Below are 16,935 nucleotides of genomic sequence, written 5' to 3' on the forward strand. Positions count from 1 at the left end.
TCCCCTATGACCTGTATAATATGTGCAGGCCCATATTTACTTGAGCCTTGGCCAGCTATAAACATATTTACTTAATCTGAGCTGATGACATTTATCAGTATTTGACATTTATCGATATTTAGTCTATTAGCTTGACCACTATCTGCTTGATTAAGCCTGAAGGCCTGATTTTCTATTTCTAGAAATATGATTTTGGAAAACAGAAACCTTCCATTCCAAACTCTCTAAATAGCAACAACCAATTAGATGCCTCCCCCTCCCCTTCTCAATGCTCTCTTATTTGTGATGTAATTTCTTGTATAAAAGCTGTATATCTTTACTACTTCTTTGGCCCTCCTACCATGAGCTTTCTCTTTCTTATCTCATGATGGAACGGCTCATCCTCCAGAGGTATGATAAACGACCTTTCTGCTTTCTATTTTGCGTGATTTTGGGTAAGGGTCTTCTACATCCCACACAGTTAATGCAATTTAGGACAAGTTTATATAGCATGTAAAATTAGAGGTTCCTGGAAAACAGATTGGGCTTTCCTGTTAGATCTGGAACCCAGAATCTTTAAGTTTGTGGCTACTGCTATGCCCTAGTTTTATGATTTAAAAAAAAAAAAAAAAATATATATATATATATATATATATGTATTTTGTTTCGACACAGATTCCTTGTTATGGACTGATAGTTCCTAATGCTTTCTACTTTTGTTCTTCACGCATTGTTAATTGGAGGAAAGGATGTGTGCTTTAGTTTGGAGAGCTTCCTACTGACTTTGTCCATTGTTTTTGACCTGAGGTTCCTTTGGCCTTTATTTACTTTGTAGAAGTCATTGCCTATTCTTTTGGCAGTGCTTTAACCCTATGATTACCCTCTTTTCTGCCATGGGGCCCTCTTTGAGATCTGTCCAGACTTCCTGAGTGAAGAAGACTTTATTATCCATCTGTACCACAAGATTTACTGCTAGACCTTTCCTTTTTCAGGACTCTCAAGGCTTCATGAAAATGAAAAGGAACTTCTCATGAAAAAGTGAGTATTCTTTTGGTGTAGATTATCCCACAACCCCAAACAGTCCTCAGGAACTACATGCTTACCCTACTTCAAAGCAAATATTAGGAGTGGTGGGAATGAAAGAGAGGCTTGATTTAGACCAGCTAATTTCCATTGGGTCTTCTCTCTTTCCCAAGGTAACAGATCTCCCCCCAAAAGAATGATGTATTTCATGACATTGTTCAGTAAATAAAATACTTATCCCTTTTCTCAGATTGGATTTAATCATGAAATCTCCATACAAGTACCCAAAAGTGGTTATCCAAGATTGAGTGAGTAGGAAACCACTGCCTCTTTAAGTAGCCTATTCTACTTCTGAATAGTTCTAGTTTCTCAGTCTTTCTCCTTTACATCAAAGCTCTTTGTATCTTTCATCTTTTATTCTTAGTTTTGTCTCTTGAGGTCAAGCAGAACTAATTCTACTTATACTTATACTTGAAGGGCATCTCTACCCCTATACTCCCTTCAATTATGACTTATCTCCTCTGGGCAAAGTATCCCTGGTTCCTTCAACTGATCTTCACATAATATGACCTCAGGAACCTTCATCTTCTCTCCTAAACTGTGATAATACATGAGATGTGGTTTGACCAGGGCAGAGGACAGAGGGATTCTCACTTGCCTAGTCATTGGTTATAATCCAACCTAATATTATAATGCAACTTTAATATTAATATTAATATTGCCTTTTTTTGGCTGCCATGTCACATGCTCTAATGATTTCGTCTACTAAGATTGATAGATCTTTTTCAGACAGACTGCCATCTATCCAATTCATGTGCAATTCAAGACATCATCTGTAATGTCATGGTTCCTCTTCAAAAATGAAGAATGAACAACAACATTTATCTCTATAAAATTTCACCTAAAATTTTTTTGCATCCTAACTGTGTTATCCTGGGTGACTGACTCCATTCCTTTCCATTTTTGTGCCAAGAACACATTTGATAAGTAATCTATCTATACTTTTATTCAAGTCACTGTCAAAAGTATAAATTCAACTAAAGACAGGTTTCAAGAGCAAGCCACTTGAAATCACCTTACAAATTGATCTTGATCAATTAGTGGCTACCCTCTGGACTGGATGTTAACCTAGTATACAATTTGTTTAATTGTAACCTAGCCTAGCCCACATTTCTCTGTCTTTGCTGCAACCATGAGAAACTTTGTTAAAATGTAGAGAAACTATGTCAGTAGCCTTCCCCTGATTGCCAACAATCAAAATTAAGCCCACTTCCCTAAAGTTTTCAGACTCCATTGTTCCCTCCTTTTTGTAAATTTAGGCATTTGCCTTGAATCTGCCATGCCTCTCCTATGCGTCATAATCTTTCAAAGATTCCTGACAGTGGCTTAGTGATAGGTTATGGTCCATCTGAGCCTAATAATCTCAAATTCATCAGAGACAGCTAGGTATTCTTACTTCTCCCTTCTTATCTTGGATAGCAGTACCCCAATAGGTATTTTTGTTCTGTTCTTAACAGTGCAAGGATTGTTCTTCATGGCAGAATAATACTGATTATTATTATTATATTATATATATTATAATTATATTATATTATATATTATTATTATATGATATTACAGATAATACAGAAGAAACTGATCAGGTCCATTATCTGTTTCTTTTATGTTGATTTCTACGGCAGAGCAAAAATCTCATCAGTCTGTTATTATGTCTACTTAATCTTAGATCAGTTACTTGATGCAAAATCTTATCAGATTATTTTTTTATTCTCTTAATTTAATACTCAAGTAGAGTAATTAATGTCACTATACTTTCTTGAGTATTCCTTCCAAAACAATGGAACACTGGGGATTTCTTGAATGCAGTTTTTTTTGCTATTATATTATTCTTTTATCTGAGCTTTAGACATTATAAATTTGCCATTTTCTTCAGAATTCCATACCTTGTGCCTGCTCTGTCTCTTGGTAAGCCATACTTGATTATCTTTCATGTTCTTTACTAGGGATACAAATATAAAGGGAGACAGTCCCTTCCTTCTGGGAGCTTCCCATTGGAGGGGGTGGTGGCCAGATAATGTGGTCCCAGGGATTGTGAATAGAGCTAGAAGGCAGTAGATTGTTTCAATCTTTCCAGTAGTCGTGGTAATTAATAATGATTTAAATACTGTTTCTGAGCAAGCAGCAAAAAAAAAAAAAATGGGATGTCTGTGTGGGAATTTGCAGGTAGAAATAGGGCAGATAACAATGTCTGATTTCCCTGTTAACCTGTTAACAAAAAGTTTGACAATTAGCTCCATCTAAAAGTAAAATGGGCCACCTTGGGAGGTCATGTATCGGTTTTATTTTTCACCTGAGGTCTTCAAGCAAAACTACATTACCATTTTGGGTTATGCTGGAAGGGATCCTATTCCTCTGTGGATTAGTCTCAGCAGTCTCTGAGGCGCCTTTTAATGCTATCATTCTGTGATATTGTGATATTTCCAACTCTTCAAGGGAGTTGACATACAACCAAACCATATTAATATCAAGTAGAGTATGGTAAGACAACTAGGAGATCCAGTGCACAGAGCACTGTGTCTGGAGTAAGGAAGGCATCACCCTACTTACCGCACCTTACTTCCTGAGTTCAAATCTAGTCTCTGATGCTTACTAACTGTGTGCCCTGGGCAAGTCACTTAGTCCTGTTTGCCTCCTTTTCCTTGTCTGTAAAATGAACTGGAAAAGGAAATATCAAACCATTCTAGTATCTCTGCTAAGAAAACCCCAAATAGGGTCATAAAAAATCTGACATGATTGAAGTGAAAGGTTAAAAGCAAAGCCTAAGAGTTCAGATGAAAAAGAAACCATTTCTGTCTGGAGCATCAAAAAAAGAATGTTTTGTGGAAGAATTTCAACAGGCAAAGATGAGATTAGCTAGAATATTAATAAGGAACAATGTGAGCAGAACCTAGCAGGAAAGAAAGCCATGGATAGACAATGAGATTTCCATTTTCATGGGAGTCTGGAGTCAGTGAAGGGAAGTATCATAGTATCACAGATTTAGAGCTAGAGGGACCTTAGAAGTCATTCAATCCAACCTCCCATTTTACAGATGAGGAAACTGACACCCTAAGAAGTTAAATGATTTAAGGGGTACAATGTGATGTAAGGGTAGAAAGATAGATTGGAACCATATTGTGGAAAGCATTGCATATAGATATCAGAAGTTTTTACTTGATTCTGTAGGCAGTAGGGAGTCATTGAAATCTTTCAAACAGGCAAGTGATTGGTTAGAGACAAAGAAACATCCTTGAGAAGAGAAGGACCAGTTTAACCATTAGAGTAAAAATGAGAGATAATTAAAGTCTAGAATAAGATGGAATTAGAGGTCAAAGCTCTGCAGACTGCATGATAAGTAGTTTTATTTTATTCTGTTTCTTTGCTGAGGCAGTTGGGGTTAAGTGACTTGCCCAAAGTCACACAGCTAGGAAGTGTTAAGTGTTTGAGAACAGATTTGAACTCAGGTCCTCTTGACTTAAGGGCTGGTGCTCTATCCAGTGCACCAACTAGCTGTCCCTTATTTTTTTTTAAATAAGAGTATGAAGGTTAGGATGTGGGAGAAGTCTAGAATTACATCATTTTCTTTAATGCAGCAATTTTTCAGTGAGGAAATATATTCCTTTATACCTCCTTACCAGCCCATCCTCCTTCTCTCCCTTTCCCCCTCCCCCTTCCCCCTCCAGTATAGTTGAGCAACTTCTTTTCATCTATAGCCTTAGTTGGTTGGAGTGCAGAATGGGTAAGTGATTTGAACATAATAATACAGTTGAAATATATCAAGGACAGGACTCAAACCTTGTCTTCCTGAGTCAGCTAGCTTTTTATCCACTGATGGACATAAGCAGAATGTCTTTGATGATATATCCTCTTTATAATATAGCGAGACACCAGCTGTTAAGTGCATAATACCACTAACTTTATTATTGATTTCCTTTTTATAAAAATGTAGAGTACCTATCCCAGACACTGTTATTTGATTCCTCTGTAGTATGATAACACTGGAGATTACAATCTATAAAAAATTAATTCTGTAATATCCTTTACTGTTTTCTGGTTTTGCTGCTTCATTTGGATAGTATGTCTGTGTGGGGGGAGGGTATATTTAGTAAACTTGAAAAGAAATAATTTGGAGCACTTGGATTGCAATCAGGAAGACTCAACTTCATGAGTTCAAATTTGGCTTCAGACATTTACTAGCTGGGTACAAATCTTTTAACCCTGCTTACCTCAATTTTTTTTTTAATCTGGAGAAGGAAATGGCAAGCCACTTCAATTATCTCTGCCAAGAAAACCCCAAAATAGGATCATGAAGAGTCAAACACCACTAAAAAGACTGAACAATAACAACAAATGTTAAAAAGAAAGAAAGAAACAAAGAAACAAAGAAAAGTTACATATGGCCCTGTAATTTGTAAATCACAAAAAAGCTAGAAAAGTATAGCTTGCATGTTGGCGAATAGATTTTGGATTCAAAGAGATTTTATTGGCAGTCTTGAACAATGGACTGAATCTAATCAAGCAAACATTTAATAGGGATAAATATAAAATTCTTCATTGGTTTTAAAAACATCAACTGGAGAAGTTGAGTATTAAGAAAACATTTACCACATAACAGTTTGTGTATAAAAGACTTATAAGTCTTAGTAGACTGGAAGTTAAGAATGAATTGATAGTGTTGACACAGCAGATCAAGAGAAAAAAAACTTGTGGAGTCTTAGTCTGATTAATGGACTCAGAATGAATCAGGAATAAGGCAGCAGGTACTTTGTTGGGGTTTTTGCCTTAATTAGACCACATCCAGTGCATTGCCCCAAGTTCCACAGTTTAGAAGTAATTGGTAAGCTGGAATTACCCTGAGGAGGGTAATGGGAATGAGGAGGGACTTCAAACTCACAGCATCTGAATGAAGATGGCTTGAGAGATTGATTCTGTAAAAGAGGAGACTTAAAGGATTTATGATAACTGTCTTCAGGTATTGGAAAGGCTGATATATGGAAGAGTGGTTAGAGTTTTGCATGACTCAGATAGTCAAACTAAAAGTAATGACTGAAAATTGCAGAAAAATTTTGATCTGTAGAGTCAAATGAACACCACTGTTCAAAAGGGAAATGAGCTGCTTCAGGAAGTAAGTATCTTCCCCATCATTAGATACTTTCAAGTGGAAGTTGGACAGCCATCTGTTAGATATAGGCCAGACCCAATGGCCTCTGTGTTCTCTTCTGCCTCTGAGTAATGTGAATCTTTCTATAAAAAGTAAATCTTTTAGAAAGTTTACATTTTGAAACAGTAATGATTTCTATATTTGCTTCTTTTTTGTTAATTCTGCAAGTTTGTACAGCACTTCTGCTTCCACACCAGACCATATTTGATTGAATAATAAACCTTCTAACACTTGTATTGGTTTTAAGTAAATTCAAGGATATTTATATTACATTCAACACTGCCTTTGGATTCCCTGCTGCTTTATTTTGGGGACCATTTCCTCTTAAATACTTTTTTCCCCTTGTGTTATTTGTCTACAACTATCCTATTTCCATTTGTTCTTACCAATAAGTAATCCATCATTAGAGACCGTAAGAGTAAACTCCCTTGGAGAGACTCAGGCTTCTGCTTAGATTGGTGTTTTCCATCAGTCTGAGAGCTTGTGCTGGAGTGAAATGGAAAGAGAAGTGTTGAAGAAGGGGCAGAGTAAGGAAGTTTGCCAGCTCTTCCTTTGTCAAGTCATCTGTTTAAACTGAGTTACCAGAAGTACTCTACAGACATTCAAATGTAAGTGCAGGAACTCAGCCTAGAGTTAGCTATAAATTGATTTTTTTCCCCATCTGCCATTTTGGATGCTCTCTTCCTCCATATCTCTCCATTGAGTGGATAATTGAGAGTCCTCAATTCTTGAGTCCTAAGAATTGGGTGATCTTTCTAAGTGATGGGCAAGTGAGCTCAGCTACAGCAGATCAGATAGACAGCTCTCAGCTCATCTCTGCTCAGATCTCCTCTTTGATATGTTCAGTGTGCTGGCCCTGGCGCAGCACAGGTCCCATCAGTGCAGACACTAGAGGAAAAATGGACAGTTCAAATGAACTACTGTCTGTCTTTACTGTCTGTAACCAGGATCACACAAAACTAAAACAGAGGGAAATGGGAAGAAATTCTAGACCAAATAAACTCCAGCTTGGTGCCAATTAGATTCCCAAACCTGTAACCTGAATGTTTACTGGCACACTACCATGCTCACCAAAGACTGGCTGCTTTGACAGGTGTATTCTGTCACTGGATGCAACATGAAGTAGGTTATATACTTTTCCCCTAAACTAGCTGAAGGTAAACTCACTTAAGTTTATTTCCAGCCCATAGTTCCACCTGGGTTCCTTTATCTTCATTCTACTGTTAACAGTTTTTAGCAATACCTTTCCTTTTTTCTTTTAAAAATGATCTTGTGCTTATTTCTATATTATTTCCATTTCATCTTATAATAAAATAACTTTTCTTTGCTATTGTACATAATGAAGTTAATTTTGTTACTTGATTTAATATGGATACAGTTTTTCTAAACTGATCCTGTGGGAAAAGCTACCTTTTAGGGGGAGATCTTTTTACTCACTAATATATTTCAAGTTAGAGTTCCAAAAAGAAGCAGAGTGAAGTTGATAGTTAGGTGGCTCAATGGATAGAGTGCTGGGTGTGGAAGGAGGCACACTTACTATGTTACTCTGAACAAGACATTTAACCTCTGCTTGCCTCACTTTCCTTATCTACAAAATGGGGACGATAATAGCTAGGTACCCCCAGAGTTGTTGCAGTACTAAATTAAATATTTGTAAAGCATTTTGTAAAGTATAGTACAAAAGTTAGCTAGTATTAGCTGTATTATTTCACCATGTGGAGAAAATAAAACTTATCGGTTTTTTAAAAATAAATATGAAAAAGTCCTATTTTCAGCATTAAATTTTTAAAATTTTGATTTCTGAATTCTTTCCTTCCATCTAGTTCCTCACTAACCCTTTGAGAAGACAAGCAATCTCTTTTCCTTTTAAAAATATGCCCAGTCCATTGAATTGATTGTTTTGAAGTTTGGTCCTTTTTGACCCCTGAAAGGATACCTACCACCCTTGGCAATGTTAGCCAGGTTGGATTTGGTCAATGGAGAGAGCATTGAATGGATGTCAGAAGACAAGTACTTTGGAGTCTTGGGAGCTTGAGTGAGACTTAAACTTCTTTTTAAATTAATTTAATTTTTTGCACTTAAAATATCTTTTTTTTCCAATTACATGTAAAGATGGTTTCTGATATTCATTTTTGTAAAATTTTGAGTTTCAAGCTTTTCTCCCTCTTTTCCTTTCCTTTCCTTTCCCCAACATAGCAATCAATCTGATATAGGCTATACATGTACAATAATATCATACATATTTCATTTTGTGAAAGAATTAGAACAGAAGGGAAAAACCACAAGAAAAAAAAAGTTTTAAAAAAAAGAAACTAGTGTGTTTCAATTTGCATTCAGACTCTATAATTCTTTCTCTGGATATGGATGATATTTTCTGTTATAAGCCTTTTGGAACTAAGACTTAAACTCTTTGACTCACTATTTTCTCATGTATGAAAGTGATAGGTTAAACAGGATGGATTGTGACCAAAGATCCTTGAGGCGTTTTAGAAAGATTAATCTGTCTGTATATAGAATAGATTGGATCAAGGAGAAATGAAGGGTGAGCAGACCAACTGGGAGATTATTACCAAAGATTCTAGATTGAGACAGTGCAATATAATAAAAGAGTAGAGGAAATGACATCAGGAGAGAACTAGGTTCCAATCCTGATTTTTCCATTTGTTACCTGAGTAACTATTGCTTAGTTCTTCTGAGTCTCAGTTTCCTAATTGGGAAAATATGGATAAGAATGCCTGCAGTACCCACTTCACAGGAGTGTTAAGAGGACCAAATGAACTAATTAGCAGTTCATAAAACTTAGCATTATCTCAGTGTTAGCATGATAATGAAAAATAATTGACTGTTCAACAGACATTTATTAAGCTCTCACTGTTTGCCAGGCATTGTATTAAATGCTGAAGGGCTTGATGTGGGACTGGACAATAGATGTGTACAGAGTTTTGATAAATTTTGGAAAAGTAGAAACTATAGATTTTATCAATCAATCAGTAATGAGATAGGGTAACACAGCAGAGAAAAATCAAAGATAACTAAGTTGTTAAGCTTTAGTGAAAGGTTAATTAACAGAAATGAGCAAATTAGATGGAGTAGTAGAAAGCTGATAATTATGATATGAGATATAATTCACATTTATATAGCCCTTTAAAGTTTACAGAGGCCTTTCTTTATAACAGTCCTATAGATAGACAGAGGATTGCTGTGCCCATTTTATAGGTGAGAAAATTGAAGCCCTGAGGTATTTGTAACCTGACCCTACCGCTTGTCACACAATCAGTAAATGTATAAAAACAAGAATTAAAACAGGTTCTCCTGACTCCAGCTCATTCTCTTGTGCCTTATTGATTCTCATGTTGAATCTGAGGTGCTGAGATTATATTTAAGTAGAGGGAGAGCCCAGACTCATGATGAGCCAAGTCTGAATAAAAGGGCGTTGGTATAAAAGTGATGCTAGTTGAAGCTGTACAAATGGATGAGCTCACCAAGAAGGAGGAGAGGATAGTGAAAGGGAGCCAAGAATAAAGCCTTGGAGAATGCCAGCTATTAGGGTGTAGGAAGATGAGAAGGTGCCAGAGAAGTAGAACCAACCAGAAGAATGCTGAATCACAAGCACCAGGGAGGGATGCTCTTTGGTCCAGCCATATTGGCCCATTTGCTCCTCACATGTGACATCTCCCATGTCTTTGCCTTTGCACTGGCTGTCTTCCAGTCTTGGTACGCTCTCCCCAACTCTGCCTTTTGGAATTCCTGGTTTCCTTTAAGACTCAAAATAGGTGAGTTTCTAGAATAACCTAAGTGAGTTGTAGGAGCAGTGAGTACCATTCCTTGTAAAGTGGCCTGGTGTCTACTTGGTACACTTATGGCATTTGCTCATGTGGGCATGTACTTGTATCTCAACAGAAGGTAAGTAAGCTCTTTTGGTCTTCATATCCTCAGTGTCTGGTACATGGTACCATTTAATAAATGCTTGTTGATTTGATTGATTGGCTAACGTTGCCAAATGCTACAGAAGGTTTGAGAAGGAAGACTGAGGAATTGCCAGTGGATCTGGTCATCTCCAAATCTTCATTTTATCGATGTTTGGAGAGAGAAGGTTTAGAAGACTGGTGGAAATGCAAGTCATTGAGGGTTTGAGGAGTGAGTGGCAGGGAAGAAAGGAAGAAGAGGCAGCAGTCAATCAATCCACAAGCATGTATTAAGTACTTACTATGTGCCAGGCATTGTGCTAAACACCCCTGCTGCAGGATATAAAGAAAATAACAAAACAAAAAACTACATTGCCTACTCTCAAAGAATTTGCCTTTTTAACATAAGAAACAACATATAAATCAGAACATACAAGATTGAGGGAAGATAACCCTAGAGGGCATGGTGGCTGTGGAACCTTGGATGATCTGAAAAGGTTTGCAAAAGAGGTCCCATCCTTGAGCTGAGTATTAAAAGAGGGTTCCAAGAGTCATTTGTTGGAAAGGAGAATATGGGGAACATCCAAGGCAAAACCCCAGAGACAGGAAATGAATTATAGTATGCAAGGAACACATGTGAACCAGTGTGGCTCCATTGCAGAGTGCATGGATGGAAGTGGAATATTAGATTAGGAAGGGTCTGGTGTTGTGGAGACTTACTATTTGATCCTAGAGGTAATAGTGAGCCACTGAATGAAATGAATTTCAAGATTGAGGGGAGGAATGGAGAAGACATGGTCAGATTTGTGTGTGAAAAGAATCACATTGGTGGCTCCATGAAAGTGAATTGGAGAGGAAAGAGTCAAAGGAGAGAGAGTAACCAGAAAGCTACTTCAGCAGTCCAGTTGGGAGATAATGAGGGCTAGACCTGGTCAGGGGGAAGTTATACGAGAGGAAAATGGGGATGCAGGCAAGAGACACTGGAAAAAGAAATGACAAGATTTGGCAACTGATTTGATATGTGGGGAGGATAAGATAGAGGTGTCAAACATGGAAGATTATATTGAGGGAGTGAGTGTGCGTACAGAGAAGGATGATAGTATCTTTGACAGAGGGAGGGGAGGGGAAATGATAAGGAACAATGGGTTTAGATAATTCTCTCAACATTTTGGCATTAAAAAATATCCAAAATGGTAACTGTGGAAATTAAGGTCAAAAATAAGTTATTTCCTGTTTTGTTGTTGTTAAAGAATAAGCGTAGGAGATAATCGTTGTGAATCCACATTTTTGGAAACCCATTTTGAGTGTACCCAGTGCACTCTCTGGTGAGTAAGTCCCTTGAGAGCAAAGATTGTACCTTTTCGACATTCTCCATCTATGTTCATGTGCCTAGCACATGGTATCAGAGGAACATAATAAGAGTTTTTTGAACAAATGGTTCCTGTCACAGAATGGATTTTCAGTTATGTCTATAACTGTGTTATTTTTTTCAGACTTGAAAGTGCCTGCTCCTAACAGATGATCACCCTCATATATAATGGGAAAAACTGAAACAGAGCTTGTCTGGCTTCTTCCAAACACTTGACTTTTAGGGCTTGGGTTGAGGTTAAACTTGATAAATCCCAGGGCCAAGGGAAATATTGTTCCAAACTGATTGGCTGTAGGAAGGCAGATAAAGGCAGCAAGCATTCACAGATGTAGGCCAAGAATCCCCAACTAGTTCTATTCTTCAGCAAGAATGCATAAAAACTATTTTCAGTTCCCACTGAAGAAAATAGAATACATATTTCTTTGTCAGATCTATTCTTCAGACACTGGATTACATACTTAATCATATGAAAAGACTTGCTGTTTAAGAAAGACACACCCCACTTTTCCTTCCCACCCTCTTCCAAGACAGACACACACACACACACACACACACACACACACACACACTCCCTTTTATATTTCTGCCCTTTCTAGTTCTTGCAGTGGACCAGACTGAGAATGTAGCATGAGGGAGGTGGTTCTAAGGCCTGGAGTAGCTATCCCTTCCCCCACCTCATCCATGGCTAACATTGCATAATTAAAGGCTCATTCCTTTGGGCTAAGTTTTCTCATTTGCTCTTAAAACAAATCTTGGAAGTGATACAATAAGCTTTATTGGGCAGGTGCAGCTCCCTATGACTCAGCTGATCAGATCCTTTCCCAAGAGCAGGCTATGACAGAGGCCAGGGAGCAAAAAGAAGCAGTGGATACTCTGTGTCAGGACACGGAAAGGGGGTTCTCAGAGCAAATGGGAGTCTTCAGCAAAGTGACCAGCAGAGAATTCAGAGCTCCCATTGTGAATCCTGGCTTTACTATTATATCTCTGTGTGGCCTGAGGCAAATCACATAAGCTCTCTGTGCCTCAATTTCTTTCTCTGTAAAATGAGGGTGTCAGCTTAGATCATTTCCAGCTCTAAATTGATCCTCCTTCCTTTATAATTTGCCATTGAATTGGTCTGCCTCAGTGTGGCCAGGAGTTCTGGCAGCAGATTTGGCTTTGTTCTTTGTCTCTCCTCACTTTCTGTCTCCCATATTCCCCACTTCTTTCCAGTATAGGGGATTCCCTTTTATAGTCTGTCATTCTCAAACCCATTCCTTGGTTAGCTCCCCTTTTCCACTTTTTTCCCCTTTGTTTGTTTTTCCCTCCCTGGCAGCTTGACCACTTTTCCAGTTGCTGTAGGAGAAACTGCTACTCCTACAGAAGCCATTGGTTTTGGCATCCAATCGCCTACTCCCAGAATCGTGGCAGGGAGTGGGTTGAGGGTGCTAGGCTCAGAGACGTTAGCCAGAGGAGCAATGGGGACAGTATAGCAGCTCTGTTATGGGGCAGACCTCAGAAGAGAGGGGCAGAAAAGTGATTGGACCAGTGACTACCTCTTTAAACCAATCATGTATCTCCCAGCACAGGGATGGACAGACAGCCTGGAGCCCAGAAAAATAGAGTGTAGATAACTGCTTTACCTGAGCCTGTTGGGCTGCACCTTAACCAGTTCCAGTCTTCATTTATTAAAGGCTCCAGTTGGAATGAGCCAAGCCCAAAGCTTTACCTTTGGAGAAGAGAGATGAAGTTCTGGTAAGATTTCCTAGGTGTTTGTGAACCCCCATGTTGAGGCTGAGCTGTCTCCATCCACTTGTTCATTGTTGATATTTTTCTGAGTAATTCATTTTTCCCCCTATAAGAGTTTATCTGTCCATGGTTTTGTGTGGGGTTCCAAAAGCTAGAAACTTCTGCTGCTTCTCATTCTTCTGGATTATTTTTCTGTTGCAAAGCCATTCTTCTCATCCGATGGCAGGATTTCCATAAATCTTCTGCCTTATTCAGCACCATTGTCTCTGTAGATGGTGTTGGTCTGGCCCTTGTGCTTTTTCTAGATTGAGGACACATAATATGTATGTTTGTCCCATTTCCCACCCCTCACCCCCATTACTTTCTTCTCATTACCTTTCCATGGCCTGCCTGTGGTTGTCACCAGCAGCTGTTCAAGGCATGGTTAGAGCATGAATTCTTCAGAAAATTCAATTTCCTCAGGAGACTGGGGGAAAGAGAAGATGATGTGGAAGCACCTAGATAAGAGTGGTGGGGACTTGGAATCAGAGTGACATGGTTCAGATCCTGCCTTTATCACTAGCACTCCAACTATGGAGTCCCTTAGCCTCTCTCTGAGCCCCAGTTTGCATATCTCTAAAATGAGGATGGTAATAATCTTAAAGAATCTACCTAATAGCACACAGCATGATCATGCTGATATATAAAAACACTTTACAAATTGTAAAGCAAATTGTAATTATGCCCTAATCTGCAAGGTCTATCTCATCAAGCATAGGTATTGGCAGTGACAAAATGAAAGCATGTTCTCAAGCACTTTGCAAGCCTTAAAATGCTATTTTAATGTAAACAAATTATATACATTGTATTAGTACATATAAATGTATATAATAAAATATTTCACATATTTATAACTATATAATATAATTATATTTTAATATTTTATTATAAATCTCTCTTCTCCTTCCCCTTTTATTAGTAAAATAGCTGTTGAAATTGGGGAGGCATTTTGTGAATCAGCATAATAGGGTATTGTTTTTACTTCCTGCCTCATTTCTGATCTTTCCCTCCCTAGAGAATGTGTGATCAGCTTGGCCTCCTTATCATCATACCAATGTCTTATACCACTTACTTGGTTCTGCAGCCAGCTCCTGGTTAAGTTAGGGAACATGAATTGCTTTAAAGCTATGGCTGTTTGTACTAGTGTGGGAAAGAGCCTTGAAAGCACATTTAGTAAAATGGTGCATCTCCCATCCCTTTCTTCATCCACATGGGATCTTGGGTACATAGTAGGTGTTCAAATAAACTCTTGCTGGACTGATGCGTGGTAAATAACCTTTTAAATCAATCAACTAGCATTTATTAAACACCTACTATGTTCCAAGCACTTGGCTAAATATTAGGAATTCTAAGAAAGGTAAAAAACCAAATTCTCTGCTTTCAAGAAGGTCAGTCTAATGGAGGGCAGTTGGGTTTTTCCCCCTTAAGTCACTGAAGGATTATTAGATTTTAATTCCATAAATGAAATAGATAATTCCTTTTCTTTAAGTGTTCACTCTCCTAGATACCTGTATATGACAGAGGTATGACGTTTGACTTCTATAAGGAAGCAGGGGTCTGGACAAGATGATCTCCTGAGATTCCTTTTAGCTAGAAGTCACTGTTTATTGCTCTTGCTTCTGGGTGATTCCTAGTGTTTTACCATAATCATGCTGTCTACATTTGTTGGAAATGTCAAGTTGGGCTGTGCTGTGTTGTGTTTTGTTTTGTTTTGACAACAGAATGACCACTTCAAAGTCCATCCTCCAGATAAGCTTGGCCCTGAGGACTGTGAGGGGGTCTTTGCTGTTGGACCCTTGTAGACACAGAGAGATGGTCTCTGCTGCACCCCCACCTCCCTCCCTACCATGCTCACTTCTCTTCTTCTCTTGCAGGCCTGCAGGTGAACCAGAAGGCTCTGACGACATTCCCAGATGTGGTGCTTGTGCGGGTGCCCACACCTTCAGTACAATCGGACAGTGACATCACTGTCTTGAGACACCTGGAGAAGCTAGGCTGCCGCCTGGTCAATCGCCCCCAGAGCATTTTGAACTGCATCAACAAGTTTTGGACATTCCAAGAGCTGGCGGGACATGGAGTTCCTATGCCAGACACATTTTCCTATGGTGAGTTGACTTGAAATGGAGTCAGACTCTAACCTCTTGAATTTTTGGTATTTTTCTATCTTCCTTCCCTTCAAATCTCTTCATATATCTTGTTTTCCAAGCAGGATTCTCCTCATTAGTCAGATTAACCTCACTTTTTCTCATTCCTGTGTCTTGGAAGGAACTGTGCTATTCATGTGGAATTTCCTTTCCTTTTTCCTTCTTTCATTCTCTATCCATCTCTCCTCCAAAGCCATGCTCAGAACTCATTTCCATCAGATTTTTCCTCATCAACTTCACCATCCATAACAATTTTTTACCGAGTTTATACTATAATTTTTGGAGGGAAACTGAATGTACCTATCTCATCTATTCAGAGTATCACCATTTGGCATTTTTGCCTGTCCCAAACATTGCTGAGCAGCTCTCCTAAAGCATATATACTACAATTCATGCACTTTATTTACTTCAGGCTCTCATTTAGAATCTATCTGCTCCTATTTCACATACAATTCAGGTTAGCCTGGTTATTTAGTTTTCTGTCCCTTGCTACCCATGATATCAACTACACCTTAAGTCAACCAGGGAGAAAAACTGACAAATGCTGTGCCTGATGGTATAAAGACAACTGAGAGATAAGTGAAGTCTGGTATCCCCCGCTGCTAACCTTATTAAACCTCTGCTTGAATCCTTTCCTGCCTACAGCTATATTTCTATTTCTATTTATACATACACACACATGTACACAGCAAACACTTACACATGTAGGCATGCACATTTACACAAATACATGTGCATGCATATGCAACACAAAACATGCACACATGGACATATACAAGCCTATAAATATGCATATATACATGTGTGTGGTCATACATATGTATACACATAATATGCACACAAATATACATGCGCGTACATATATAATATACACATAGATACACGTGTGCACATATATACAGATAGTTACATCACTGTCTTGAGACATTTGAAGAAATGAGGCTGCCCCTTGGTCAGTTGTCCTCCAGAGCATTCTTGTTAACCTGTGATTTTGAACCTGGACCACATTTATCCTTACCTCTCCTTTGAAGTAATTGTTCCCTGGTAAATGAGCTCTTCTAGGCAAATAGATAATCCTTTTCTGCCCCATGACTCCGTGTTGACATTCTGTACCTGGGTCACTTTGAGATCTTGTTAGCAGATGCCTCTCCTTCACACATTCCCTCTGGTAGACAGCTATGCTTTCTCCCTAGTAGGCAAGTATCTCTCCTGGGCTGGGAATCTTATGTTTGAAATCTGAGTCAGACATACCTTGTTGGCAAAGGAGTCAACTATTCCTCTTACGAATTAACTAGTATCAGTAGAAGTGGATGAAATCTTATCCAGCCTGATTTGGAGCTATATTTGGTCTGACTTGCTAGAATTCCTCCTTGTTAGCTCAGCCCTATTTCTCAAGAATTTTGGGAACTATGGCCTTACTATTAATTAACTTCTTTAGTCTTCCACACTAGTGTTCCCAAACTACTAAGGATTATGGATTCAGATGTTTCTGGAAACTTAGAATTCTTAAAAATTCATCTCTGTATGCTTTTTTTACATCATAATCAT

The 16,935-nt window shown here is 38.4% G+C and overlaps 1 protein-coding gene across 1 annotated transcript in view; it reads left to right on the forward strand.

Annotated features, from left to right (window-relative positions):
- Positions 1 to 16,935, forward strand: part of RIMKLA (ribosomal modification protein rimK like family member A) — a 66,903-nt gene that overhangs the window by 11,562 nt on the left and 38,406 nt on the right. Inside the window, exon 2 of the mRNA XM_012545991.3 lies at positions 15,118 to 15,348. Coding sequence (XP_012401445.3) covers positions 15,118 to 15,348 — 231 coding nt within the window. The remainder of the gene's footprint in view (positions 1 to 15,117; positions 15,349 to 16,935) is intronic.

This window comes from Sarcophilus harrisii, chromosome 3 (genome assembly GCF_902635505.1).
Source record: "Sarcophilus harrisii chromosome 3, mSarHar1.11, whole genome shotgun sequence".
In the NCBI taxonomy this organism is placed as follows: domain Eukaryota; kingdom Metazoa; phylum Chordata; class Mammalia; order Dasyuromorphia; family Dasyuridae; genus Sarcophilus; species Sarcophilus harrisii.